This window comes from Uranotaenia lowii, chromosome 3 (assembly GCF_029784155.1).
Source record: "Uranotaenia lowii strain MFRU-FL chromosome 3, ASM2978415v1, whole genome shotgun sequence".
Taxonomy (NCBI): Eukaryota; Metazoa; Arthropoda; class Insecta; order Diptera; family Culicidae; genus Uranotaenia; species Uranotaenia lowii.
The window spans coordinates 198,033,064-198,060,449 of record NC_073693.1 but is presented as its reverse complement, the minus strand read 5'-3'; the positions used below and the strand labels follow the sequence as shown (position 1 = coordinate 198,060,449).

Sequence of the window (27,386 nt, the reverse complement as noted above, 5' to 3'; positions counted from 1 at the left end):
TTATCCCATCGAATCGGTTGCTGCCGGCCGATATGAGGGTTGTTTACCTCGGAACAGAATCTTAAATCAGAGCCCAAATCATCTCGGCTCAATAAAAAGGAAAATAATGGAGTTATTACAAAGCACATTAGGCTCAAGGTAATAGGGGTGTGCACATTAGACAATAAGTAAAGTTATATTATTAAAAGCTACTAAGAACGGTGAAACCAATTTATTTTCGCCTTTTTTTTATTTTTAATCACAAAAAGATGAAAATTTTTGAAACTTGTTCATACTTTAATATACGGCCTTGAAAAATTTCTCATGCACTAATCAACTTGTCTGGGTTCAGATTCCAAAATACCACTGTGCCACAAGAGGTAGTTACCGTTAACGCTTTGGGCGGATGAAAAATAAAGGCTTGAATGAACAGAATGGATGGGATCACAAAGTGTTCAGTTGAAGTAAAATAAGTTAAAGCAAACAAACTTCCGTACGAAGGCCCGGGAAAAAAAACGAAACAAAAAACATCTAAATCGTTTTTAAGTCAGCCAAGGATGATAAATGAGTAGAAAAGAACAAATAATTTTTTTTCGGTTTAAAATTAGACAATGAAGTTCGTAAGTAGTTGTAAATAAATTTTAAATTACGAAATTTCGACGACACACAGCGTTATAAGAGTTCAGATTCTAAGAGTTATGAGCAAATAAATTTTGTCTCCAATGCACACTGGTACAGAACATCAGTCTAGCAGAACAAAATTAAAAGCGCCCAGGGATGAAAAGATAGACTTTTCATGTCTTGGAAAACATTGCATAACTTTAAAAGGCGCATACTTTGTAATAAAATATAGAGTCGAGGGGTTCACCAATAGCAAGATAAAAACGATTACTTTTTTGCTAAGCATTTTAGAGCTTTGGTTTCTTCTACAAAGTATTTATCTTAACAAAATACATAACTTTGCTGAACAAGTCAAAGTTCTACAATTTCATTCTAAGGAGTTACAATGAAATTGAAAAAAAAAACCGTCAAAACCAGTTTTTTAAATCTGAAACGTTGTAGGAAAAAAAAACATCTTTCAGTCATCGAAACAAAGTTGAAAAAAGTTTAGATCTACAATCGTTTAGTACATTATGATGTGTTTTGAAATTGCTGAAGCGCTGTAGAAAGCATTTAGTGTAATATATTAACGATTTTCAAAGAAAAGTTTATCGAGTTGCGCAAATTTTCACACCATCAGCCAATGTGGATTTTATTTTTGGTGTCAAGAGGAATGATTACCATATAAAACTAGCGTGGAACTCGGTGGAACTCGAAGCCATTTTAAGATTGATAATCTAGTTTTTTGTTTAAATATGTATTTTTTCTCTAGTTAAATCTAGCTTACATCCATGGAAATATAAAAAATGTTCCACTATGTCATGATGTAAAAAATTTTTACTAACAAAAAAAAATATATAAAAAAGTGTCATTTATTTATCGCAAATTGAACTTACCTTCAGCCATTGTAAAATCAGTAAAACAATATGCAAAACTCCAGAAACCATATATCTATTTTAAGATTTTTTTTATCATTTATCGAAACGATATAAACACCGTTTGCTTTGTTTAACCAAAATGTGGTACAAAAAATGTGATGAACAAAAAGTAAAAAGGTAAACAAAGCCTACGTCACTTGCTAGGATGTTTATGTATCCTTGGCGAGAATCGTAAACAGCAGTTGGCAATGATTTTTTTCTCTAGATTTCGCTGGTACAGCGATGATGGTTGTTTATTTGAAAATGCAACTGACGTCACGAATTGGCATGGTTACAATGTTTACAAAAAAAAACTTTTACTAACACTTAGCACGGGATTTCCATCTCCACCTGAGATTTGTATACAGGTTGATATTTAACACCGTTTGCTTTGTTAAGAAGCAAAGGATGTATAACAACGTATTAGGGGTAGTAGTTGTTTTTACAACATTTGTTTCGATCAGGAGTAAATGGTGTATATCATCGTGTTGACAGCTCTGGTTTCAAAATGGTCATAGATCCTTTACTCAAATTGAGGTTGTAATCCATCGAAAACTTATTATCTCAAAAGTGTTTTTTTCGTTAAATAGAACAAAAACTGGCCTGCCACCAGCTACTGAAAGCTGAAGCTACTTTACTTTTGGGGTTAAATCACTTTCACGTGTTGGTACAGATATCATTCATATAATGATGTACCAGAACAGATTTTATTGAAAAATTTGAAATGGAAATTCCGGTTAAATCACTAGATTTTCAATCTTAAAATTCCTTCGAGTTCCACCGAGTTCCAACAAGTTTCTTAACTTTGTTTCGAAGACTGAAAATTCCTTAGAATGAAATTGTAGAACTTTGACTTGTTCAGCAAAGTTATGTATTTTGTTAAGATAAACAACTTTGTAGAAGAAACCAAAGCTCTAAAATGCTTAACAAAAAAGTTAGCATTTTTATCTTGCTATTGGTGAACCCCTCGACTATATTTTATTTTATTTTATTTTTTTATAGTATGCGCCTTGTAAAGTTATGCAATGTTTTCCAAGACATCAAAAGTCTATGTTTTCATCCCTGGTTCCGCTAGATTGATGTTCTGTACCAGTGTGCAATGGAAGCATATCATAGGTCCGGTTCCAATCGGATTAAAATTTAGCACCGATTCAAGCCAAATCAATGCATGGTTTGAATTTTCGATTTCTGTGACATCGCCTAAACTATATTAAATTCTGGAAAACTATCATTTCTTATGCAAAAAACGCGAGAAATCAAATGGTCACACTTTCTGATAAAATGACCCTAAACGCCTCGTTATGTCCGATGTCCTATATATTATTGGGTAAAAAGGTATAATTCCGTTTGTGGCAATCTACCTTGCTGCAAAAAGTTATCCAAACCATATTTATTTATGTAAAAATGTCGGCTGAATCCATTGGTGTTCTCCAATTTTGGGTTTACAACGACAAGTGACTTATTTTGCCTCTTTTCCCCTAAACTAAAGAAATTTTTCATATAAATGCAGTCAAACAAAGTATAATCCAACAATTTTTAATCATGAATTATCATTTTTGGTAGATGTATTCATCCTCAAGGTGATCGTATCGCTTTTTTGCAATAAAAACGGCTAAGTAGTCCCAACTTCCCCTAGCTTTTTTAATTTTTGCATAAATTTCACTGCTTCATGCTTAGCTTACGAGAATAGCCGCAATCACCCCGGATTCCCCTAAAATCGAGCAATATGTTACAAAATCTTTATAACAAATAACAATGCATCAGAAGATGCACAAAAATTAATGAAAAAGGTGTAAAATTCATTGCTGAATCGAATGATGTACACACTAGACTGAGTCGATTTGGGGTCATTTTTGATTTTCTCTAACCCTGGGGTCTAAAAAGCTTCGTCTTGGTCTAAAACTCATCTATGATATATTGCAGAATTTTTAAGTAACGTTTTCATGAGTAAATTTGAACTTTTAGGTTTCTATAGGAAAATTGAATATTTTGTACTAAAAAATCAATTATTTTTGTTTCTTCAAGGACCCAAGTCTGCTAATGGTTTTTGTGCCAATTTATAAATTCTCTAAAGGAAATTTTCCGCTGAACACCTTTTTCGAAGATCGTAACTTCGGTAAAAAAAAAAGTTATTAGCTGATTAACATAGTTTTTTTTCGCATTGATAAACAATAAATTCAATAGACATCACTGCTGGAGCCTCGCGAGGTATTGCATGAAAAGTAGCCATGCAATACTTCGCTAGGCACCCTGCAGGGATGTCAATTGAATTTATTGTTTATCAATGCGAAAAGACATACACCTAGGTTTTTTTTACGCGGTTTTTTTTTTACACGGTTTTTTTTTACACGGCTTTTTTTACACGGTTTTCGGGAATTAACACGGTTTTTTTTTTACACGGTTTTCGCGAATTAACACGGTTTTTGAGAGAAAATATTCTAAGTCCTTTTCAAAGGAAAACACTTAGAATCTTTTTGAAGTTGGGAATATCTTAGCTCTGAGACTAAGAACGTGAAACATGAAACCCCTGAGACCTGAGACATGAGACTTGGGACCTGAGACCTGAGACCTGAGATCTGAGACATGAGACCTGAGACTTGAGACCTGAAATATGAGACCTGAGATCTCAGACACGAGACATAAGACTTTAGACCTGAGACATCAGACCTGTGACAAGAGACCTGAAATATGAGACCTGAGACTTCAGACACGAGACACGAGACATGAGACTTTAGACATGAGACTTGAGACCTGAGACCTGAGACCTGAGACCTGAGACATGAGACATTAGACCTGAGGCACTAGACATGAGACATGAGACCTGAGACCTGAGACATGAGACCTGAGACATGAGACCTGAGACTTGAGACATGAGACATGAGACATGAGACATGAGACATGAGACATGAGACATGAGACATGAGACATGAGACATGAGACATTAGACTTGAGACCTGAGACATTAGACATGAGACATGAGACCTAAGACATTAGACATGAGACATGAGATATGAGACATTAGACCTGAAACATGAGACATTAGACCTGAGACCTGAGACATGAGACCTGAGACTTGAGACATGAGACATAAGACCTGAGACTTGAGACCTGAGACATCAGACATCAGACATGAGATATGAGACATGAGACATGAGACATGAGACATGAGACATGAGACATGAGACATGAGACATGAGACATTAGACATGAGACTTGAGACATGAGACATTAGACCTGAAACATGAGACATTAGACCTGAGACCTGAGACCTGAGACATGAGACCTGAGACATGAGACATGAGACATAAGACCTGAGACATGAGACCTGAGACATGAGACATGAGACCTGAGACATTAGACATGACACTTGAGACATGAGACATTAGACCGGAGAAATGAGACATGAGACATGAGACATTAGACTTGAGACATGAGACCTGAGACATTAGACATGAGACATGAGACCTAAGACATTAGACATGAGACATGAGACATGAGAAATTAGACCTGAAACATGAGACATTAGACCTAAGACCTGAGACATGAGACCTGAGACATGAGACATGAGACATGAGACCTGAGACTTGAGACCTGAGACATCATACGTGAGACATGAGACATGAGACATGAGACATTAGACCTGAAACATGAGACATTAGACCTGAGGCCTGAGACATGAGACATGAGACCTGAGACATTAGACATGACACTTGAGACATGAGACATTAGACCTGAGACTTGAGACATGAGACATGAGACATGAGACATGAGACATGAGACAAGAGACATTAGACCTGAGACATTACCTGAGACCTGAGACCCATGCCTCATGTCTCATGTCTCATGTCTCATGTCTCATGTCTCATGTCTCATGTCCCATGTCTCATGTTTCAAGTCTCATGTCTCATGTCTCATGTCTCATGTCTCATGTCTCATTTTTCAAGTCTTATGTCTCATGTCTCATGTCTAATGTCTAATGTCTCATGCCTAATGTCTAATGTCTAATGTCTCATGTCTCATGTCTCATGTCACATGTCTAATGTCTCAGGTCTAATGTCTCATGTCTCATGTCTTATGTCTCATGTCTCATGTCTCATGTCTAATGTCTAATGTCTAATGTCTTATGTCTAATGACTCATGTCTCATGTCTCAAGTCTCATGTCTCATGTCTAATGTCTCACGTCTCATGTCTCATGTCTAATGTCTAATGTCTCATGTCTCATGTCTCTTGTCTCAGGTCTCAGGTCTCATGTCTCATGTCTCAGGTCTCATGTCTCATGTCTCATGTCTCATGTCTCATGTCTAATGTCTAATGTCTAATGTCTAATGTCTAATGTCTAATGTCTCATGTCTAATGTCCAATGTCTCATGTCTCAAGTGTCATGTCTAATGTCTCAGGTCTAATGTCTCATGTCTCATGTCTCATGTCTTATGTCTCATGTCTAATGTCTAATGTCTAATGTCTAATGTCTAATGTCTCATGTCTAATGTCTAATGTCTAATGTCTAATGTCTAATGTCTAATGTCTAATGTCTAATGTCTAATGTCTAATGTCTAATGTCTAATGTCTAATGTCTAATGTCTAATGTCTAATGTCTAATGTCTAATGTCTAATGTCTAATGTCTAATGTCTAATGTCTCATGTCTCATGTCTCATGTCTCAGGTCTCAGGTCTCAAGTCTCATGTCTAATGTATCAGGTCTCATGTCTCATGTCTCATGTCTCATGTCTCATGTCTCATGTCTCATGTCTCATGTCTCATGTTTCATGTCTCATGTCTCATGTCTCATGTCTCATGTCTCATGTCTCATGTCTCATGTCTCATGTCTCATGTCTCATGTCTCATGTCTCATGTCTCATGTCTCATGTCTCATGTCTCATGTCTCATGTCTCATGTCTCATGTCTCATGTCTCATGTCTCATGTCTCATGTCTCATGTCTCATGTCTAATGTTTAATGTCTCATGTCTCATGTCTAATGTCTAATGTCTCATGTCTCATGTCTCATGTCTCAGGTCTAATGTCTCATGTCTCATGCCTCATGTCTAATGTCTAATGTCTAATGTCTAATGTCTCATGTCTAATGTCTAATGGCTAATGTCTTATGTCTAATGTCTAATGTCTAATGTCTAATGTCTAATGTCTAATGTCTAATGTCTCATGTCTAATGTCTCATGTCTTATGTCTCATGTCTCAGGTCTCATGTCTAATGTCTCAGGTCTCATGTCTCAGGTATCATGTCTCAGATCTCATGTCTCATGTCTAATGTCTCAGGTCTCATGTTTTGTGTCTCAGGTCTAATGTCTCAGGTCTCATGTCTTAGGTCTCATGTCTCAGGTCTCAGGTCCCATGTCTCATGTCTCAGGTCTCAGGTCTCATGTTTTGTGTCTCAGGTCTCAGGTCTAATGTCTCATGCCTTAGGTCTCATGGCTCAGGTCTCAGGGTTCAGGTCTCAGGTCTCAGGTCCAAGGTTTCAGGTCTCAGGTCTCAAGTCTCAGGTTTTAGGTCTCAGGTCTCAGGTCTCAGATCTCAGGTCTCAGGTGTCATGTCGAAAGTCTCAGGTCTCACGTATCAGTTCTCAGATCTCATGTCTCAATTGTCAGGTCTCAAGTCCAAGGTACCAGTTCGCAAGTCTCAGATCTCAGGTCTCATGTCTTAAGTATAAAGCCTCAAGTTTCAGGTCTCAAATCTCAGGTCTGAGGTGTCAGGTCTAAGGTCTAAAGTCTCTAGTTACATGTCTTATTGTTCCAAATTTCAAAGCTGCATAAATTTAAAGGTCTTTTTTACACGGTTTTCCGCAACTAGCACGGTTTTTTTTTACACGGTTTTCGGGAATTAACACGTTTTTTGTTTACACGGTTTGTTTTTACGCGGTACGTATATCAGTGTAAAAAAAGACCTAGGTGTATCTCTGTTAAACAGCTAATAACTTTTTTGCCTAATAAGATACAAACTTCGACAAAGTTGTTCAGTCGGAAATTTCCTTAAGGAATTTGATAAATTGGCACAAAAACTGTCAACTGGCTCGGTTCCACAGAAGAAACAAAAATGATGTTGATTTTTCAGTACAACATATTCAATTTTCCCATACAAACCTAAAAGTTCAAATTTATTCTTGTAAACGTTACTTAAAAATTTTGCAAAAAAATCATGGATGAGTTTTGGACCAAGACGAAGCTTTTTAGACCCCAGGGTTTGAGAAAATCAAAAATGACCCCAAATCGACTCAGTCTAGTACACACACCACTTAGCGTAAAGTTGACGAGAACAGCCTCAATCAGGTGATAAGTACCAAAAAATCGTAATAACAAACGAGAAAGCATCAGAGAATGCACAAATATGATTGAATTTTGAACTTATTGCTTAATTGAATGATCAACTCAAATTTAGCATTAAGTTTTCGAAAAATTTCTCATTTCCTCAATTCAAAATATACAAATGAGAAATCATCAGCAGAGGTTAAAAAAATCAGGTGTTACACTTACTGTTTAATCTAATGATAAGCATCGTTTTGAACTCAGTTAATGATAGCAATCTCAATTGCCCCAACTTCCCCTAGAATCTTGCTATACACTGTAAATTTTTGCGTCGATTTCCAGCGAAAAAAAAATGCTGGAAACGTTCAGCAATCCATTTTTTTGCTGAAAAATTTGCAATCGGTTTTCAAATTAGCTGGACTTTCCAGCAATTGATCTAGTTTGCTAGAAAATCAGTAATCGAGTTGTCAAGTTTTTCCAAGCGAGACATTCTTGTCTCATTTGGGTACCTTTTTTGACTCGAAAATCCCCACTGTGCAATGGATTGTGATTGTTTTAACACTTACCTCAAAACTGAGTATTCCTGTGTGCTCCTTATCTAAAGTATTGAACACATAATGGGCATAAAGACCTGTATTAGCTGGAAAGAAAATGGAAAAAAAATCCAATATAAGTAGGTATAAACGAAAAACCATTAATAAAATGAGCCGAGGTTAAAATCCGGTATTTGATTTTGAAAATTGAATATGTGTTTATTTGGGTTCTCGATTATCTTTGATAACACAATAAACCTAAGAAAAATTGATGCTTTCTTCAAAAAGCTACACATATTTTTAAGATTAATGTATGTAGTCCATACTAACAGGGCATTTAATCCTCTCCACTGTTCGATATTATAGTAGCAGTTCCACAAATTCCTACGTGTAATGCTTATTCTTCATGTGAATTAGAACCATTACACAAGGCCAGAAAATTCACATTTCGAGGTGATAAGAATTAAAGAACCGATTTTGAGTAATTTTGGGGTGCTGAATCTAAATTTGTAATTTTTTACAAAGCTCTTTAAAAGGCTGCTCTTTAAATTAATGATGAAAAAAGTCAAAGGATTTTTCTTTTTTATTGTTTTTCGAAGTTTAACGTAAATACGAGAATTTAGAAAAAGTTGAAAAAAATTAAACTAAAGGGTCTCCCACAACAAACCATGACCGAAAAAATATTGTAAAAAACTACCTATTATACCGATTCTATTCAATGAATCGGCAATGAACTTCAGCCTATTTTAAATCTTTTGGTATATTTACTTCATTCCAGTTCAATACCATATCAGAAAAATCGCAGATTTGGTACAACTGTAGGTACTCAACGATTTTCCGCAACATGTTAAATCCACTTCTTCTATGCGGAAACACACTTTTTCGTCATTTCTTCCTCAAAATTGATCTCTTTGAGATGCTCACTGGGGCCTGCTTCAAAATAGCACAGAATTTCTCATTGGGTTTTAGTTCAGGGGCGATGGGAGAATTTATTTTCATTGATTTAAAAGTGTCTTCTTTAGCTTTAAAGCTGCCGAAATCATAGAAAAATCAGTAAATTCACAGATTTTTGAGCAAATTTTCATCCCAAAATGTGGGTTACAAATCATAGAGTTTTGAAATATCTAACAAATTTCACAGAATTTAGTAGTTCTGATCTTTTTTTTTGAAAATGTACATTTTCATGCCAATATTCATCTTGAATTTCTTACACTGATTCGTGAAAATGTGATGAGCTTGGTAATCATAATTGATATTTAGTTATAATTTTGTTAAAGCTTATGCTTTTTGTTTGTGTGTGATATGACTTTTCAATAAAATTGATAAGAATAGCGTCACAGAAAACTGTTACAGATTATTTTGGGTGAAATCATATGGCGTATTTTTTTTTTTTGATTCCGGATTTGGCTCTGGAACCGTCAGAATAAAAAAACGATTTTCGGGTTTCGAGTTATTCCATACGTAGGTGTGCGTGAGAACGAGCGCAATGTTTACATGCAGCTGTCATTTTGTTCTCCCTTCTAGATTTCTTCATTCGGTTCTTCACATCCGGATTGCCTTTTTCATGTCCGGATTGCACTGGACAGCAGATAGTACGATTTTGCTTGGCTGAGAGGTTCCAAATCGGGGCAATCACCATTTTCCCGTTAATTATTTCAACTGTTTTGCTTTCAGCCAAAAACAGCTGTTTAATGTTTTGACAACAACGTTGAGAGTATTGGTGAACTTCTCGCAAAACTGACTTTCTTCTCAGGGCGACTCCGTCCGTTTTTCGAGCGAACCTAGGTTGCCTCCCGAGCAATAAATGAGCACGATGACAGCAGTTAGAGCGAACCTAGGTTGCCTCTAGTTTGCCTCCAGGTGAAAAAAAATACGGTAATAGAAAAACAGAAATTATTATGTCAAAAACACAGAATATTTTTCGGCAAACTTTGACTACAGGGTATCCTGTCAATAATGGAACGAATTAAAATAGATCAATGCGGCGCAGAAGTCCGTACAGCTTACTTAGGACTTTCAGCTGACCAATGCCAATCCAGCTATAAAGAGTTTTGAAAGCCATTTTTACGGTAAATCAGGTTTATCACGAAAATGCAAAACAATGAAAAACAGTTTTGATCAAAACTTTGTATGGCGTCGCACTGTAGTATCCTAAAAGAAGTATAGAGATTCCGCCTTAAACTTTACTGACTCAATTGGTGGTCTTAATTAGCATTGGTAGTCAACCAATAAGACTACCATTCAAACCCCATTTTTTCATATTTATTTTCAGAATTGCATAATAACGTTTTATGAAAAAATACTCAAAGAACCAGAAAAGTGAAAGAATTAAGTTATTTCTTCTGAAGTTTGCGCAAAATAAATTTGAATTGATTCTCTTTGAGAGACGCTATTTTTTTTCAACTTTCAAAATACAGGAAAAACAAAACACCCCTACGATGTAAACATACACTATCAGCTAGAGATGTACCGAAAAGTAGTATTCGACCAACTACCGGATATCGAATATTGACCTTTTCCACTATTCGGCTTAAAGAAAATTCGACCAAATATCCGGTCGAATATTCTATGGAGTTTTTATTACAAATACAAATGCGATTATTTAAATTTCCTACTATTTTTTTCCATCTAAATGCTCCTCATATTTTTTCAGTCGATTATTTTCAACCAGGTTACCGGATGATCTTTTTCAAGTAGGGATCTTTCTGATTTTCGAAATGTCACCAATAACTGAAAAGACATCAGATGACTTGTCGCTTCTAGGGCGTCTATCACCAAATAGATTGGGATCCTGTGAAATTTGGGACAAAACATGACTAAACAGGTCCAAGGAAATTGGAATTGCTTATTTGATATCGAATTAAATAGACGAAGGTCGAATTTGAGCAAGATATCTTCGAAATACTTTGTTTACAAGAACGATGATCTTTAATCTTTAACAAACGACACTTACTACCACACGTATCTAAACGGTCGAGCGATTCAGGACGATTTTTTGAAAAAATTGTAAAAAAGGGCAAATCTGAACAAAATTTAAGACTCTGTTCTAAAACATATAAGAGGAAAAAGAAAGAAAACTACTTGAAGGCTATATCACCAAGCCTAGAGGTGATAGACCAAATCTGAATGTTGAGAATTCTGAACTCTAAAATCTTCTAAAATCGGTTATTATTATATAGGCACCAACAATGTTTTTCCCATGGTGGTTCAAAAATAGGGGTTTGTTCCAAAATCAAAACCTTAGGGGCAGAAATCGTTCTTTGGCCTGCCAGAAGGCCCCTTACCAAATTCAAGCTCATTGGGTTTCCTCTAAATCAGTGATTTTCAAAGTGGTCCCTAGCGCCCCCAGGGGGGCGTTGAAAACCTTCAAGGGGGCGCACAGTGGGGCAGACCTGACCAATCGATGGTCAAAACCTCATAACTTTTTTTAATGAAATCCTACTGGTTTGAAGTCTTCTGAAAAGTTGTTCATCTGATCAAAATCTTTAAGTTGATGTAATTTTTTTTCATCTAATTGTTCTGAAATTTGATCTAGAGAACTTTGTTTTGCAGATTTTCCTTATCAACTTGAAGGCTACTCAGTCGATCGGCGTGAAAATGATCATGTATGGGTTTTTAGAACCGTTAATAAGTTAAATGATGCTTTAAGATCCCTCCCATCACAAGAATGGGGGGCCTCCATACAAATGTTACCTGAATATCTACAAAACTCTTGAATAAATAATGCAAATGGACCCAAATTTGCCAAGAAAGAAATGCATGTTATTTTAGCGCTAATTTGAGACCAATCTCTTCTCTGGAAGAAGGAGATTTCATAGAATTGGTACCAAATTTCTACATTTCAAAAAACTAACCAAGCAACCACAAAAGATCTAACAACTGGTAGGAACCTGACAAGGAACAAATCAAGCAAATTGAACCAAATTGAACCGAATTTGACCTCTGAGGGTACGACAAATCGTTTATTATGATGGCCTAAAACTCATTCCATCTATGAAACGAATGCTTCCATACAAATTAAATATGAAAAATATTAATCAAATTTTGTTCTAAGTGTCATGTCAGTGTGATCAGTGGTAACAGAACAAATAAGTTCAGATAATAAAGCCATAAACTCATATTGGTACCTTATATAAGTAGCTAATGGATCAAGTAGGCTGTTACTCAATATGACAGCAAAAAACATGGTTGCATTGTTTTTTTAAATATCCAAACATTCAGTGTGTAAATAATTTCTATTTTATTTTTGAGTAAAACTTTATGATCTCTACAAAAAATGTTGAATAAAAAATTAAGTTAGTTAACAGATAGGTACTCAACATCTGACCGAAAAGGATTTGAGAAGGTTATAGAAAGTTCATATTCCAAAGAATCTTATCTGCTTGTCTGTAGATAAATATAACTTTTAAAAACCAAAATAGTATTATCAAACTAAGAGGAAAATAAATTAAAAAAAAAATAAATTTAAAATTTTCAAATTTGATTGAGTTCAAGTTTTTCTAGCAAAAACTATTATCAAAAGCAATTCCACAAGTACGAAAATTGTCCAAAAACATGTTTCACTAAAACGTGAATAACTTTTGAATAGGCAAAAAGTGGCAACTAGTTTTTGTTTTGTTGGATAGCTGAGACTTCCATTTAAATGCTCGAGTAGAAATGAGAGTGGGGTAACGTGGGGTAACATGTTTTCCAGATGTCCCAATATGATGAAAATTCGTGATTTTTTAACGTTACACGTTTATGCTCGTTAAAAAAATTACGATTTTTTTTTCAATTCTTCAAACTCGAAAAAGCAAATTTCATATTATTCTGAACACATCCATGTTAATTTTTTTTTATTTCTTCAAGAAATAAAATTTTAGTGGAGTATTGAACATATTTTTTTGTTTTTGAGATAAAATGCAACAGCATCAAACCCCAACTTCACCTACGTAGATAATAGTATGAAACAACGAATTTTAAGTTTTGTTTGACAGATTTGTGATCGGTGTAACGTCCAGTTTCTGAAAAGCATAAATTTATGATGAATTTTTGAAATTTACAAAAAGGGGTTTTGGCCAAGCTTACATAGGGCCTGCCCCACTGTGGGGCGTTGGAAGAGCCCAGAACTAACAATTTTTGTTGTATTTCAATACAAATTTATAACTACTAAAATACTTTGCTTTAAAATACTGAGATAGGGGAAGCAGTGAGTGAAAAAAAGTTGAAAAACCATTGCTCCAAATCATCGCTCAACGATCATCAAGTTTCAATGGAAAATTGACATCATTTGATCTATCCGATGCAAGTCCGCTTTTTTGGCTTTATCTTCAATGCACATGCGTTGATTGCTCTTCAAATTTGATTTTCTCAATCTAATTTTAATTTTACTCATTTCTTTAAAAAAAAAACTCTACTACCTAAATTGGATTGCCTTTTAAATCGATTGGCCCATGAAGTTTTGCCCAAGAGCAAATATCGAGCACAGTGTGTCACAAAATGTCACATAACTTTTTTTAAAAGAACTTATTCGAAAAAGAAAACTTAAGTTATCCGATTATGTAAACGAGTTCGAGTTTCGATTTTGAATATTTCTTTTTATAAAACCTAATCTAACCTAATCTTCCTGAGCGTACTAATAGCATGTCCCTTTTAATATTGTCACAAAATTTCTTTCACTGATATTTCATTTGAAAGCATTTTCTCGTTTCACTCTAATGTCTAAAAGTTGGACAAGAAACTGACTCCAACAGTTCAGCCCTGATGGATTATCTCTAGGAACTGGATACTTGTCGTCTTTATCGTCAAAATGCAGGGGCTCGACTTTTTTTTACAGGATTTCCATGTAGACATTTTTTTATCTGTCAGCATCAAAATGTTAACGAGAAATCTTCTATCTGCAGCCTGCAGCATCTGTGAATTGAATTGACACCGGCTAGCATATTGGCAACTGTCGAAACATGTATACCCACTTCCACAGAACATGGGATGGGAATAGTGGTATTTGTGGTGGTGGTTATTGCATTAGCTGCAATCATCAGTCACGACAGTGAAATATGAACTTGGAAAACCATCCAACCATGGAATGAAAAAGCGCTCAGAGGAGATGAAAAATTAAACCGTTCGTATGACTCGAGGGAGCCATTTTCCGAAATACCATCCACTTGTTCCTTGCGCGATTCTGTAATTCTCGGTTCGGTTCCTTTTTTTCCTCCTCTGCACTCTGCACTGTCGTCATTGCTCTTTTGAATACGCTTTTCCGCCTTCATGCACTATCAGTGTCACACAAGCCGGAATAAAATCGTGGCCTTGTGCAATTCGTTTCAGTTTCAATGCTTTTCTAGCAGTTCGTTTCAGTTGCATTCGCGACTAGGACGTGGACAGTTTTCATAATATCAGTTTATTTTGAGAAAAGATGTCGGATTCACGTTTACTTTCAACAGCTTCAGTTGATCATTTAAAACTAACACAATTTTAAAAACCAATGTAAAATTGACACTGTATTCTTATATAAAACAGAAGAATATTAATTTGAATTCAAGGATATTATAATCATGCTATCAAAAACCTATATATTTTTGATAAATATGTTTTCAAATATTTAAAAATTAAACAAGAAGCATGAATTAAAAACAATATTTTCTAAATTGTTAATTCCATAATTTTTGAGTTATTCCTGGGTTTTGACCAAATTTGTCCGGATATAGCCCGGATTTTTGGTTGACAATTTTGAATTCAAATGTCGCGATTTTACCAGGTTTTTTGATAAATTAGCCGAATTTATCCGCCCCGGATATGTGCTAAAAAATTCTGGTATCCTTAGTTTAAGTCAAATAAAGTAAACATAGGTACAAATTTTTCCAAATACATACAAAAAAGGTTCAACTCACGATCTTTCAAATAAGAAAAAAAGCAATGCAATATGTCATAGCCCAAGTAACAATTTTAGCTTTGTTATGGTCAGCAAAATTTCGTTAGGACTATAGCATTAATCTTCATAAAAAGTTAAAGCGCATTGTAACATCACTTGGACTCTAATAAAGCCAAAATCAGATTATTTGGCCCAAGAAACGTCGTCATGACCAATCATTGATGGTCATCAATGTTTGTCACAAAATCTTTTAAAAAGCTTCCATTAAACATGTTAGCAATTTTTTTTCCGATTCTGTGAGTTCTCGGAGTTTTTTTTTATTTTTTCCAGCAACCATAATGGTTGATGAATGATGATTGCTTTGTTGAGATATGATCTGGTAAAATTAATAGCTAAAAAACAATGTTTTAACCATATTATGAGCATCTTTTCTACTGTCAGTCGAGATTTTAGTTTCTTAAAATAAATGCGCCTCGTCAAATCTGATGGTTAATCATGATGGAATTTATGAAAAATATGCTTGAATCAATATTTTCAAACACTTGCATCGTGAATTAATCAACATGGCGTCATTTTGCGTCTTTCGATTTTGCAACCAACAATTCAATGCATAATAGCTTTTTATGGTCAGATAAATGGCTAGTTAGTTTATAATGGTTTTATGAGCCATATAAAAAGATAAAATTTGACGTTCCTCTCGCAAGCCAACCATTACACGCTGAGGATGAGTTCCTCATTTCTGAGTTGTTAATCATATTAGTACAGTGAATGAGGATAGACTTTTCGAATGAAAAGGGATTGGTTGTGAATGACCCGTGGAATACATCATGAGTTGAAGTCAAATTTCGTTGTCTGACGCCATCTTGAAATCCAAGATGGCGGCTTCCGCTGAACTTTAAAATGTTGTAAATGACTTATAATCGCATGAAACCCTAACAATATTAGTATTGGGTGAAAGGGCTAAACGAGTAGAAGTCGAATTCCGCTATCTGACGCCATCTTGAAATGCAAGATGGCGACTCTTTAAACTAATACCCATATTGTAAGGGTTTTATGTGATTTTCGATCATTTAAAGTATTTTCAAGTTGAGTTATAGTCACCATCTTGGAATTTAAGATGGCGACGGACAGCGAAATTCGACTTCTACTCGTTTATTACTTTCACCTAATAACCATATTGTGAAAGTTTTATGATATTTTCAGTAAATATCAGCTTTGGGAATCAAAGCGGAAGCCGCTTTCTTGGATTAATGATGGCGTCGACCAAAAAAAAATCCTAATATTTTGGCCCTTTCACTCAATATTCATATTGTAGAGATATTCATACCACTTCCGGTAATTTGAAGTTTTCAATGGTTTTATATTTATATACAGACCCCGTTCGTTTTTGGCAACATTCGATTTTGGCAACATTCGATTTTGGCAACATTCGATTTTGGCAACATCCGATTTTGGCACATGTGCCAAAATCGAACGGTTTTTAGAAACAACATTACCTTTTAGTTTTCGTTATAACAGGACCAAGTTAATTTAAACAAACACCGTAAATACGTTTTTATGTTCTGAAATGGTGATAAAATGCAACAATAAAACCAAAAATTTTCAAAAAAACATTTTAAAGTTCTCAAAAACGACAAAAAGATGAAAAATTTGAAACAAACATTCTAAACAAAATAAGAAAAGTGCAAAATGCATCAAAAACATGATGAAAAAAATTAGAAATGACTTCAAATGGTCGGAAATTGACTAAAAATATCGTTTTTGATAATAATCCCAAGCAACCAAAAGTCTCATTTCTACTTAAACTCGTTACTCCAAAGTTCGAATTTCGCTGAATAAAGGTTTCAAAGGGAATTGGTACCAAATTTTCTCGAATGTGAGCATGAAAGTTACAAAAGGTTCCTCAAAAAGCCTTCTATGGACTTGAAGTTCCAAAAAGTTCCTCAAATAGCCTTTTTTGTGACGTGCCAATCGCACCCACACAGTATAAAAGTTACAAATTAGGTCTCAAATAGCCTTCTGTGAACTTCAAGTTCCAAGAAGTTCCTCAAATAGCCTTTTCTGTGACATGTCAATCGCATCATTCAGAATAAAAGTTACAAATCGGATCTCAAATAGCCTTCTATGGACTCGAAGTTCCACAAAGTTCCTCAAACAGCCTTTTTTGAGACATGTCCGCCATTTCATGAATATGAAATGTGAACGAACATCACAAAAAGGGCATATAATAAATAAATCATTTTTTGGAGCTTAGAAATTGTTGAAATGTATAATTTTTTTTGAAGCTTCAACTCAGAACAACTTGAGGATAACTCGCAAATGATTGTTTTTTAAAAGAGTAAATACTTTGACTTTATAAAATTTCGTCCAACTGTATTTACTTACCACGAATTCATCACACATTGAAAGTCAGTTGAAGCAATTCATTGATATAATATCAAGATAAAATCAAGAATTTGTATAATTTTATGCTTAACAGTTATAAACATGGAATTTCATTTTTTTTTTTAAACCGATATTATTTTAACGAATGATTGATTTATACGCCGTTTCGTAATGTTTCTTAGTAATAAACAACATGCGTCTTTGCTGCTGGCCGCTGGCCGCTGGCCGCTGGCTGCTCTTGCGGGTATTCTAGGAAGCTTATAACCACTTCGAATTTTAGCTGCCGGCAAGGCAACATCTAGGCGTGGCGTCGTGGCAGCGTGTTCGGCTATCATCTCGGAGGACGGGGTTCAAATCTGGTACCAGGACTAATTTTTTCCATTAGGTTGTTTGATTGCTTGAGTAAGCGAATCAAATAATTGTGTAGCAGAACATGAACATGTATCGAACAAAGTTAAAAACAAAGCAATTAAGTAAGATCAAATGAGGGAGGTGATGGAAGGAATAAAGATGGATGCCGAGAAACCGGCAGCACCACATGGGCTGGTGATGACCAAAATAAGAGAGGAGAGGAGAATTATTTTTTGTTTTTGCTGATTAAACGTTTTCTTGTGGGCTGAATAGAAGGCTGTTCAAATCTGTAATGGAACTTCAAAGTTTCAATAAGAACTTAAATTTTTGGCTGATTAAAAGGAACTTCAACACATTGATTATGCTGATTAAGCTGTGTTCGATCTTTTTAACGAGACTTTTGGTTGCTTGGGATAATAGCTATTTTGTAAAAATAACTGAAAAAAAAAATTGAGAAAAAAAACCGTTCGATTTTGGCAACATTCGATTTTGGCAACACAAAATGTACGGGCGTGTTGCCAAAATCGAACGGGGTCTGCATATATATTTTTATTTTAACTCAAAACCAACACACATAACTTGTCAAAAATGTGTAAAAATAGGAATTCCAATTCAAATAAGTGCTATCGAACCTGAGCGTGTCCAGTTTTGACATCTTGATCGGTTTTATGGGGATCACAATTAAGCACTGAGTGCTATTATAGAACATGCAAAAGAAAGCTTGGAGCAAACTTCTAAGTTTGTGTTTTATTATAGTTTAAACATAGCAATTCTTTGAAAATAACTTAAACAGTATGTTTAATTAAAGCTTTATTAGCGTTTTCAAAACTATCTGTAAACATGTGGTCGATTCAAGAATATAAGCATTTTGCATGACCATAATTAAACCGTCATAAAACAAGCTGCATAAAAAAATGCCATAATTAAACCATAATAATTCATAAAAACCATCCTAATGCTAGTTTGCTTAATCTGTGTTACTTGGAATAGGATAAAATTTTCATGTTTTAAGGGGCTGATCCCAAACTGGGGCAGTGTACACTATTGCAATAGCGATTTCCAGAGAGAAAAAAAACTCGGTGTTTTTAAATCTCAGGAAATAATAAAAATTACTAATTTAATTTATTTTGAAGTAGTCTTTTTTATTAAGCGTTTGTCTGTTGTTGTTAATAAATCAGCTCTATTTCGAATTCGTTTTTTTTTTATTCCAGTTCTTCAGCAAAACTTTTTAAACGTCCCAAAAAGTAAGTTCAAACAGTGAGCGGCCGTTGGTACTTACACTTAAGCGGGGCGATCGGAACAAGAAACAAATGCGTGCGTGACCATTGAAGTGTTCCTAAATGCGCATATTGAGTAATATGAGCAGCCCAGGCTGTAAAAGCAACATTCTTATTACATTAATAATATGATATTTAGATTATTGGTTGTAGCATGAAGCAAAGTCATGCCGTCACTTCAAGATAATGAAGTGGGCTTTGCCGCGAACATTAATTCTTCTAAACGGACTGTCGATGTTCGCAACGCCATCATAAGAGTTCCGGCAACAAGATTCATGCATCTAGCCCTGGTAACCAATATGTGTCTTGGAAAAACAAATCAGCTTTAAAGTATATCTGTTGGAAGTGAATACTGCAGGGCCATCTACAACGCTTTAATGGTGAAAATATATTGTGGTTGATCTTTTGGACGAATTATTAACCTTATTCTGCCATCCGGAAAACACTTGATTTGAATTTGAATAAAACCGAAACTCAGCTTTTCTTATTTGACTCTGTTGGAGAAGAAAATCATCTATTGAATCTAGAGTTCGTTCTGATTAGATCGTATGAACCAACGTGAACAAAATTGAGTTATTCACTGCTAATGATTGAAAAACATGTATTCTACGTTAGGTAAAAATTTGGGTTCATTTCATCAAAAAATAAATGTAATAACATGATTTGAAATTAAGACGTGTAATGACTTTCTCATTTTCGAGTACAATTTGGTTTTTACGACTATTTACATCCCACTCAATTGCCGTGCACGCAATACGTCGTAAAACAACAGTTCGGCTTTGCGGTTTAAGCGACCTTTTGCATTTTTCCGTAAAGTGCTTCAAAAAGTGAACTAAATGTTAACCATTCCACCGGAAATCGGGATCAACGATAATTTAAGCGACCTTGGTACAATAGAGGGCTTCAATATGTTACTAGGTGAGTACAATTAAGGTTAATTGTGCTGCGCAAAATCGCAAAATATCAGTTTCGTGTTTTTACAGAGTCAAAATAACAATAGCGGCTACATGGATAAGTTTCTGCTCTCTTTGAACGACCGTCTCATAAACAGCAAGCAGCCAGTAATGTTAAGTCGACTGTAAAGACTCCTGATGGACAGTCCATCGCAGCACCGATTCCGGACATAACAGAACGAGCACTTCCAGGTAACACTTCTGCTTACTATGAAGATAGATATCAGTTTTCCAGTTATTATTATGGAAAAAAGAAATATTGAGAAAGATCCAACCAAGTTAAGGCATGGTTAAGTTAGGTTAAATTAATGTTCTTTTATAAAACGACGTTAGCGCCAAGTGCAAAATGCAAAATGTCGTAAGAAACTTTTCATTGAATATAACATAACTAATGACCATATCGAAAACATTAGCATGTTCTTAATTTGTTTCCACGTCGCATACCAATTTTCTAGAAAACTCTTAGTGTTATTCAAAATACTAGAATTAAAAATGTGTTTTAAAATTTCAACAGCGATTTTCTTGGAACATGCAATGTGGCTCATACGACCTAATCAAAACAAACTCTAGGAATGCTCAATTGGAAATCGTTTCGCTCATAAAAACAAGCATGTTAAAATTGATACCAACAGTGCGTATACGAACAACGGTTAGTTTGATAATTTTGTATGTTATTTATTTGACATTGACGTTGTTGAATACTCAAACCATTGACCACCATGGAGGGTGTACAAGCTATTTTAGTTGCCGGTTATGATTATGATCCCACTCCTCAGAAGGGAGCAGCACTGAGCGTATAGAAAGAACTATCGATAAGTTACATGAGTGTGCTTGAAGTCAGTTTTGCTACAAACATTCTACAAAGCACGAAAAAATAGAGTTCTTTACCTGCTTTGATGAGCACTTTTGTTCCCATGTTGTTAGGAGGGCGCGCTACCTGCATATGTGAGTGCAGTTGTTCGACCATTGTTTGTTTTCGATGAAAAAGTTGGAAAAGGTTGTATATCACACAACTGTGATCGTAGAATTACGAATACTTTTTTTTTTTTTTTTGTAAATTATTTATTTGAAACGGCTCATACCTTTAGGCTTTAAGGAGCCAAACTCGTTTTGTTTGATTACAATTGTGTACTTAGATCTAGTTCACTTTTTTTTTTTTTTTGAAGAAAAAGAAAGATAGAAAGGGAAATATGAAAATAAAGAGAATTATAGTCGAAGATCGATAGCTTTTAGGAAAAGGTATATCTCGAACATATAGTCCAAGTCCATCATACCTAATACATCCCTCACTGGAACGTCGGGTGGTTTTCCTCGGGCCCGAAGGGAATCTATAAAGTTCGCTCTGGCGAATAGGTGGTCCTCACACGACCAAACAATATGCTCGATGTCATGGTAACCTAGACCACATCCGCATAAATTGCTGCCAGCAATATTTAAACGATAGAGTACCGCATTCATGGAATAATGATTGGACATGAGACGGGAAAATATACGAATAAAATCCCGAGTCAGGTTCAATCTATTAAACCAGGGTTTAAGGCTTACCTTTGGGATAATCGAGTGGAACCACCGACCCAACTCATCCTCGTCCCATCTACGCTGCCAGTTGACAAGAGAGTTTCTTCGAGCCAAGAAGTAAAATTCGTTGAATACGATTTCACGCTGGTAAATGTTGCCTTCCATCGCACCCACTTTTGCAAGGGAATCTGCCCTCTCATTGCCTGCTATTGAGCAATGTGAGGGGACCCAGATAAAGGTGATAGAAAAGCAACGTCTTGATAAAGTGGTCAATATATCTCGTATCATTTCGAGGAAGTACGGCGTGAATTTTCCTGGTTTTATAGAGCGGATTGCTTCAACAGAGCTGAGACTATCAGTTATAATATAGTAGTGTTCAATAGGTCGTGTGGCGATACTATTCAAAGCCCAGTGAATAGCTGCTAACTCTGCAACATATACAGAGCATGGTGACTGGAGACTGTGAGATGCGCTGGATATTTCGTTGAACACTCCAAATCCTGTTGTTTCCTCTATAAGTGATCCATCGGTAAAGTACATTTTATCAGCATCGACGTGTCTATATTTAGCTTCGAAAATTCTTGGAATCAGAAGAGGACGATGCGGATCCGGGATTCCACGAATTTCCTGCTGCATAGACAAATCAAACTGGACAGAAGAATGATCGTAGTCTGGGCTACAAACACGAGTTGGAGAATACGAAGAAGGGTTTACCTGCATTGACATGAGGATATGGTATATAGACATAAATCTGGTTTGAACATTTTGCTCAAGTAACCTTTCGAAATTTACAATCACCAATGGGTTCATGACCTCACACCTGATGAGGAACCGAAGTGATAGTAAATTGAATCGATCTTTCAAAGGGAGTATTCCTGCCAAAACTTCAAGACTCATGTTGTGTGTTGAGGGCATACAGCCCAAAGCGATACGGAGATAACGGTATTGGATACGCTCTAGTTTGATGAGGTGAGTTTTGGCAGCTGACTGGAAACAGAAGCTACCATATTCCATAACGGATAGAATAGTTGTTCGATACAATTTGATAAGATCTTCTGGATGGGCTCCCCACCAGGTGCCAGTAATTGATCGGAGAAAATTGATTCTTTGTTGGCATTTTCCTTTCAGATACTCAATGTGGGCTCTCCAGGTACACTTGGAATCAAACCAAACCCCAAGATACTTGAAACTCCTCGATTGAGTGATCGTTCTGCCTAGGAGTTGAAGCTTAGGTTGAGCAGGTCTACGTTTCTTAGAGAAAACAACCATTTCCGTTTTCTGAGGGGAAAACTCAATCCCAAGCCCCAAAGCCCAGGAAGACAATCTGTCTAAAGTATCTTGTAAAGGCCTGTGCAGATGAGACTCAGTAGATCCTGTGACAGACACTACTCCGTCATCTGCAAGTTGTCTTAGAGTGCAGCCTTCAGAGAGACAGCTGTCGATGTCACTCACATAAAAGTTGTACAAAAGTGGACTCAAACATGAACCCTGTGGGAGGCCCATGTAAGATGTTCTTCTAACTGCAAAATCTCCGTGAGCAAAGCTCAAATGTTTCTCACAAAGTAAGCTGTATAAGATGTTGTTCAATAGAGGAGGCAGACCCCGGGAGTGCAACTTGTCTGACAAAACCTCTATTGAGACTGCATCAAAAGCTCCCTTTATGTCTAGAAACACTGAAGCCATTTGCTCACGTTTTGCGTACGCCATTTGTATCTCTGAAGACAGCAAAGCAAGGCAATCGTTTGTCCCTTTGCCCCTTCGAAACCCAATTACGAATACTTTACTAAATTTTTGTGACAGCTCAATTCTATGCTGATCGCTCAAACCCTTAAAGTACCTAGCTTCAATATTTTTTTTTTTTGGTGTCCCAAGAGGCCGTTCACTATCATATTCTTCATTTTTATTTGAAATTTTGTTCGGTCGTGGATTTTTTGTTTTGTCCCCTTTTAAATCCGATCGAACAATCTGAAATGTTCCAAGTTTACACGGTACAGGGAAAAATCAAGGAATTAAAAAAAAAATATCCTGCATAACAGGTTTTTCGCATAACCCCTTGTTTTTTAACATTCAAAGAAATTATTTATTTGATTAAGACTCTTTTAAGGAACAAACAGTTAGTATCATTTATACCATATTCGTTTTCATCCTGGTGGTCCACCGGTTGTGCACCAAGTGCTGTCAAAGCGTTTTTTTTTTTACATGAAGATGACAGCAGTTGGTGCACAACCGGTTGGCCACCAGATGAAAACAAATACGGCATTAATATCAGGAAGCCAAAAGGTTAAAACGTTGGATAATTGAGAGTATCAATTCAACTTTCCGTAGTGGTAAACACCCCTAAACTCTGCTGCTGGTTTTCTTCACATCACGAACAAACGCCGTCGCTTACTGCGACCACACGATTTGACGCTCCAGTACCAAATAAAGCTCGCGCGAAGTAGCTGGAAGGTTATAAAAAGCCAGCAGCTCCTTCGCGCGTGCTTTATTTGGTACTGGAACGTCATATCGTGTGGTCGCAGTAAGCGACGGCGTTTGTTCGTGATGTGAAGAAAATCAGCAGTAAGGAAGCAGAGTTTACAGATTTTTTACCACTACGGATTAAGGAATTAATGCTCTTAAACATCCAGCGTTTTGGTATGTCGGCTTTCTGATACTGGGTGCTTTTAAGGGCCACTAATTGTTCCATAAAGAGCTTTGATCTACTGAACAAGTACAAAGTGCAGGGAATCGTAAAAATTGACTACCATGACATAAGAGACAAAAATGAAAATCATAACATAAACGAAAAACATGACTGATACATCTGAGGAGCTAATCTGTTGAAAAAAAAAAGACCAACCTCACTGACTTAAATAGCCTAGTGTGGACTAGGTTCTGTGCAAAAAAAATATCACACAGAATGCCAAGAGATTGTTTTGAATTTAATACTCTCAATTTCAGTTAAACTAAAGTTTTGAGAAGAACTGTTAAAGATTATGGTTGGGTGGACAAACTGGCTCAGAAGAAACATCTGCAGCTATTGTAGCCATGTCAGCCACTTTTTTCGTTGCTTGACCTCAGACTGCGTCAATCAACTAACTGAAGCTTTTTTTCCACCATCTATTGTTGTTTTGCTGCGGCCTCATTCTTGGTTGATTGGTGCTGACTGGGGAAGCGGCAGCTGAAGCCGAGACTGCAGACACGGAAGACAAGCATCTCAGAAATTTTCAAAATGACTGAAGCTCGACTACAGCTCCGCAGCTATATTTATAAATTTCCAAGCTCAAATCAAATACGAACTTCGTTGGTATTGGTGTACCAACACACAGTCGATACAAAATGTTATCTGGAAAGGATGTCTCTGAAAGAGGCGTTTTTCGTGACGCGAGATCCGTTCGCGAATTTCAATTTGCCCCCCCTATAGTGTTGCCGTAAGACGTAATTCTACGTCAAAAACGAGATTTTCATTATTATTTATTTCATAACTCTTAAAGGAGACATTGGCCCACTTTGGTGTCTGCAGATGAAAGTTGCACCATAAATTAGGCTATACAATGGTATTATTTGCAGAATATTCGGTAATGCCGACGGTACTTTTAGACATCATTTAAAGCTTATTTACAGTTTTTCATGTTGAAGGTCAATACTTATTTTTTTTAAATATGTTTTTTGAAAATCTGGTAAAATTTCAATGCGTTATGATGTGCTGAGTTATTATTACCGTTGAAAAATAACAGAGTTATGTAGCTTTGAAATATCGTTTTATTTTATTTACAAACAAATCTAACGGAATCTAACATGGAAAATAAAAATGTTAAAAATCTGGAAAAAACACACGTGTTTTTAAGTCGCAAAAATGAACCCAATTTTCAATTTTGGGGAAGGTCTGAAGACCCCCGGCGTGAATAGTTAGATAATAAAAAATAATCCCCTTATTGCACTTTCTTCGAAAAATTTAACAAAATGTGACTTAGTTCTTTTTATCTTTTTAAAATATTTCCCGCACGAAAAAATACAGTAAAAATAATGATTCCAATATGTCAATCGTTAGCGTATAATATGAACTTTTCGATGCCATATTTTCAAAGCAATAGTAAACGCTCAATGTTTTTTTAAGAAAAAGTTATCCAAAATGTGTGTTATGGGTTCACTTGATCCCTCGAATCCAAAAAGATATATATATATATATTTCTTATGAATGGATGATGATCATTGCTTAGCACGGCATTATTAATTTTTCTCCAATGACTTATATTTATCCTATAAGTTCCTGATAAAAAGGGCTCAAAAAAGTGCTTTCATCTGAAAATTAGAAAATTGCGCCTTTAAGTTTGCAAATACTGTAGGGTAGTAAACAAACTTTTAGAATTCTTTTTGTCTGACACTTATGAACTGTTTTATGAAAACTTATATGGCCAAAAAAGTAAATGGAAAATTTATCTTTAGATTTTGCATGATTTTTCCCAAACCGTAGGGCACCCTGATTAAAGGATTAAGTCTCCTGTAATAAAGGATCAAGAATAATTTAACTTTCAAAATATCACTTTTTTTTTTAGTTCCACAAAAGCGCTTCTGGTTTATCCAAGGGGTCATGTAACAACACAAATCCAAGATTTTAAGTGTGGCCCTCGTTTCCCCATGTCCCATAATACTCCACTGTCCTCTATTTAATTCGGTAAATCGAATAAGAATATGTGTAATTTTGTTCATTTTGAAGAACCAGACTAAAGGATATTGATATTTGATAATAGTTACTATTTTATACCTGCACTTTAACACTGAACAATTGTATTAAAAAAAATATACCGAAAAAGGATAATCGTCTAAAACATAGTTGGTGACAGGTCCTATCAACGGTGCACCATCGCCACCACACCTCCTGATACTCACCTCCCTGGGGAAAGAATTGGGAGTAGATGAACTTGAACGTTTCCTCTCGGATGATACCCGCCGGACATTCCGCCTTGAAGCCCCGGTAGATGCGCTTGATTTCGGCCTCGGTGAATCGGGTTGCCGCACAGAGGGCCGCTATCGATTCCGGACGGTACTTTGGTGGGGATACGATCTCTTCGAGCTCGCAATCTAGATATGTAGACGTAAATAATATGGAACCACATTAATACAATCCGAGGATGGTTGAGGGGTTGTTTCGGCGAAGCAGAAATTTGGATGATGAAATGACTATTGATTGACTTTAAAAAAATAGCTACAACTGTCAACAAAAAAGGTAAAAAGCAAACTTATGCTTTGTCAAAGGAATTAACCATTTTGTTCAACGCTAATGGACTCGACTAACAAATCACATCCCCGCCGAATGGTTTGAATACGGAAATACTTAAGTCTTTCTACCGCACCTGTAGAAAATGCCCAAACACGTCAAAAGGAATAATTTCTTTTTGTATGAGGAAAATAGGTTGATTGCCATCGTCAAGCTTACGGTAAAAATATAAACCGACCCATTTCCTCGGATCGTGACCCGCCAACACTAACGGACGGCCCGTTTCAGACGGGAAATGGTAAAAGAGGGTAAGAAGAAACCGCCGCCATCATTATCATTTCCTCTAATCATACTTTCTCGTCGCCGAGGCGGTCTGATCCTGCCTGCACGCAACAACTTCTAAGAATATAATTGACTAATGGTGAGCAAAAAGTTCCCGAGAAATATTCCAAACAATGGATAAATTGAATGGAGCACAGATTGATATTTTGTGCGAGCGAAAAGTTTTATTCTGTGTGGTGTGAGGTTAGCGGATTAAGCTGTCGAGACTTGCGGTGTACTTGAAAGCAT

The 27,386-nt window shown here is 36.0% G+C and overlaps 1 protein-coding gene across 6 annotated transcripts in view; it reads right to left on the bottom strand.

Moving 5' to 3' along the window:
- Positions 1–27,386, bottom strand: part of LOC129755218 (Kv channel-interacting protein 4) — a 181,809-nt gene that overhangs the window by 17,373 nt on the left and 137,050 nt on the right. For 4 of the 6 annotated variants that reach the window (XM_055751603.1, XM_055751604.1, XM_055751605.1 and 1 more), the window contains exons 3-4: positions 26,489–26,686; positions 8,319–8,392 (exon numbers count right to left, since the gene is read on the bottom strand). In XM_055751603.1, the coding sequence (XP_055607578.1) occupies positions 8,319–8,392; positions 26,489–26,686 (272 nt within the window). The remainder of the gene's footprint in view (positions 1–8,318; positions 8,393–26,488; positions 26,687–27,386) is intronic. The other 2 variants (XM_055751601.1, XM_055751602.1) reach the window with 1 other exon arrangement.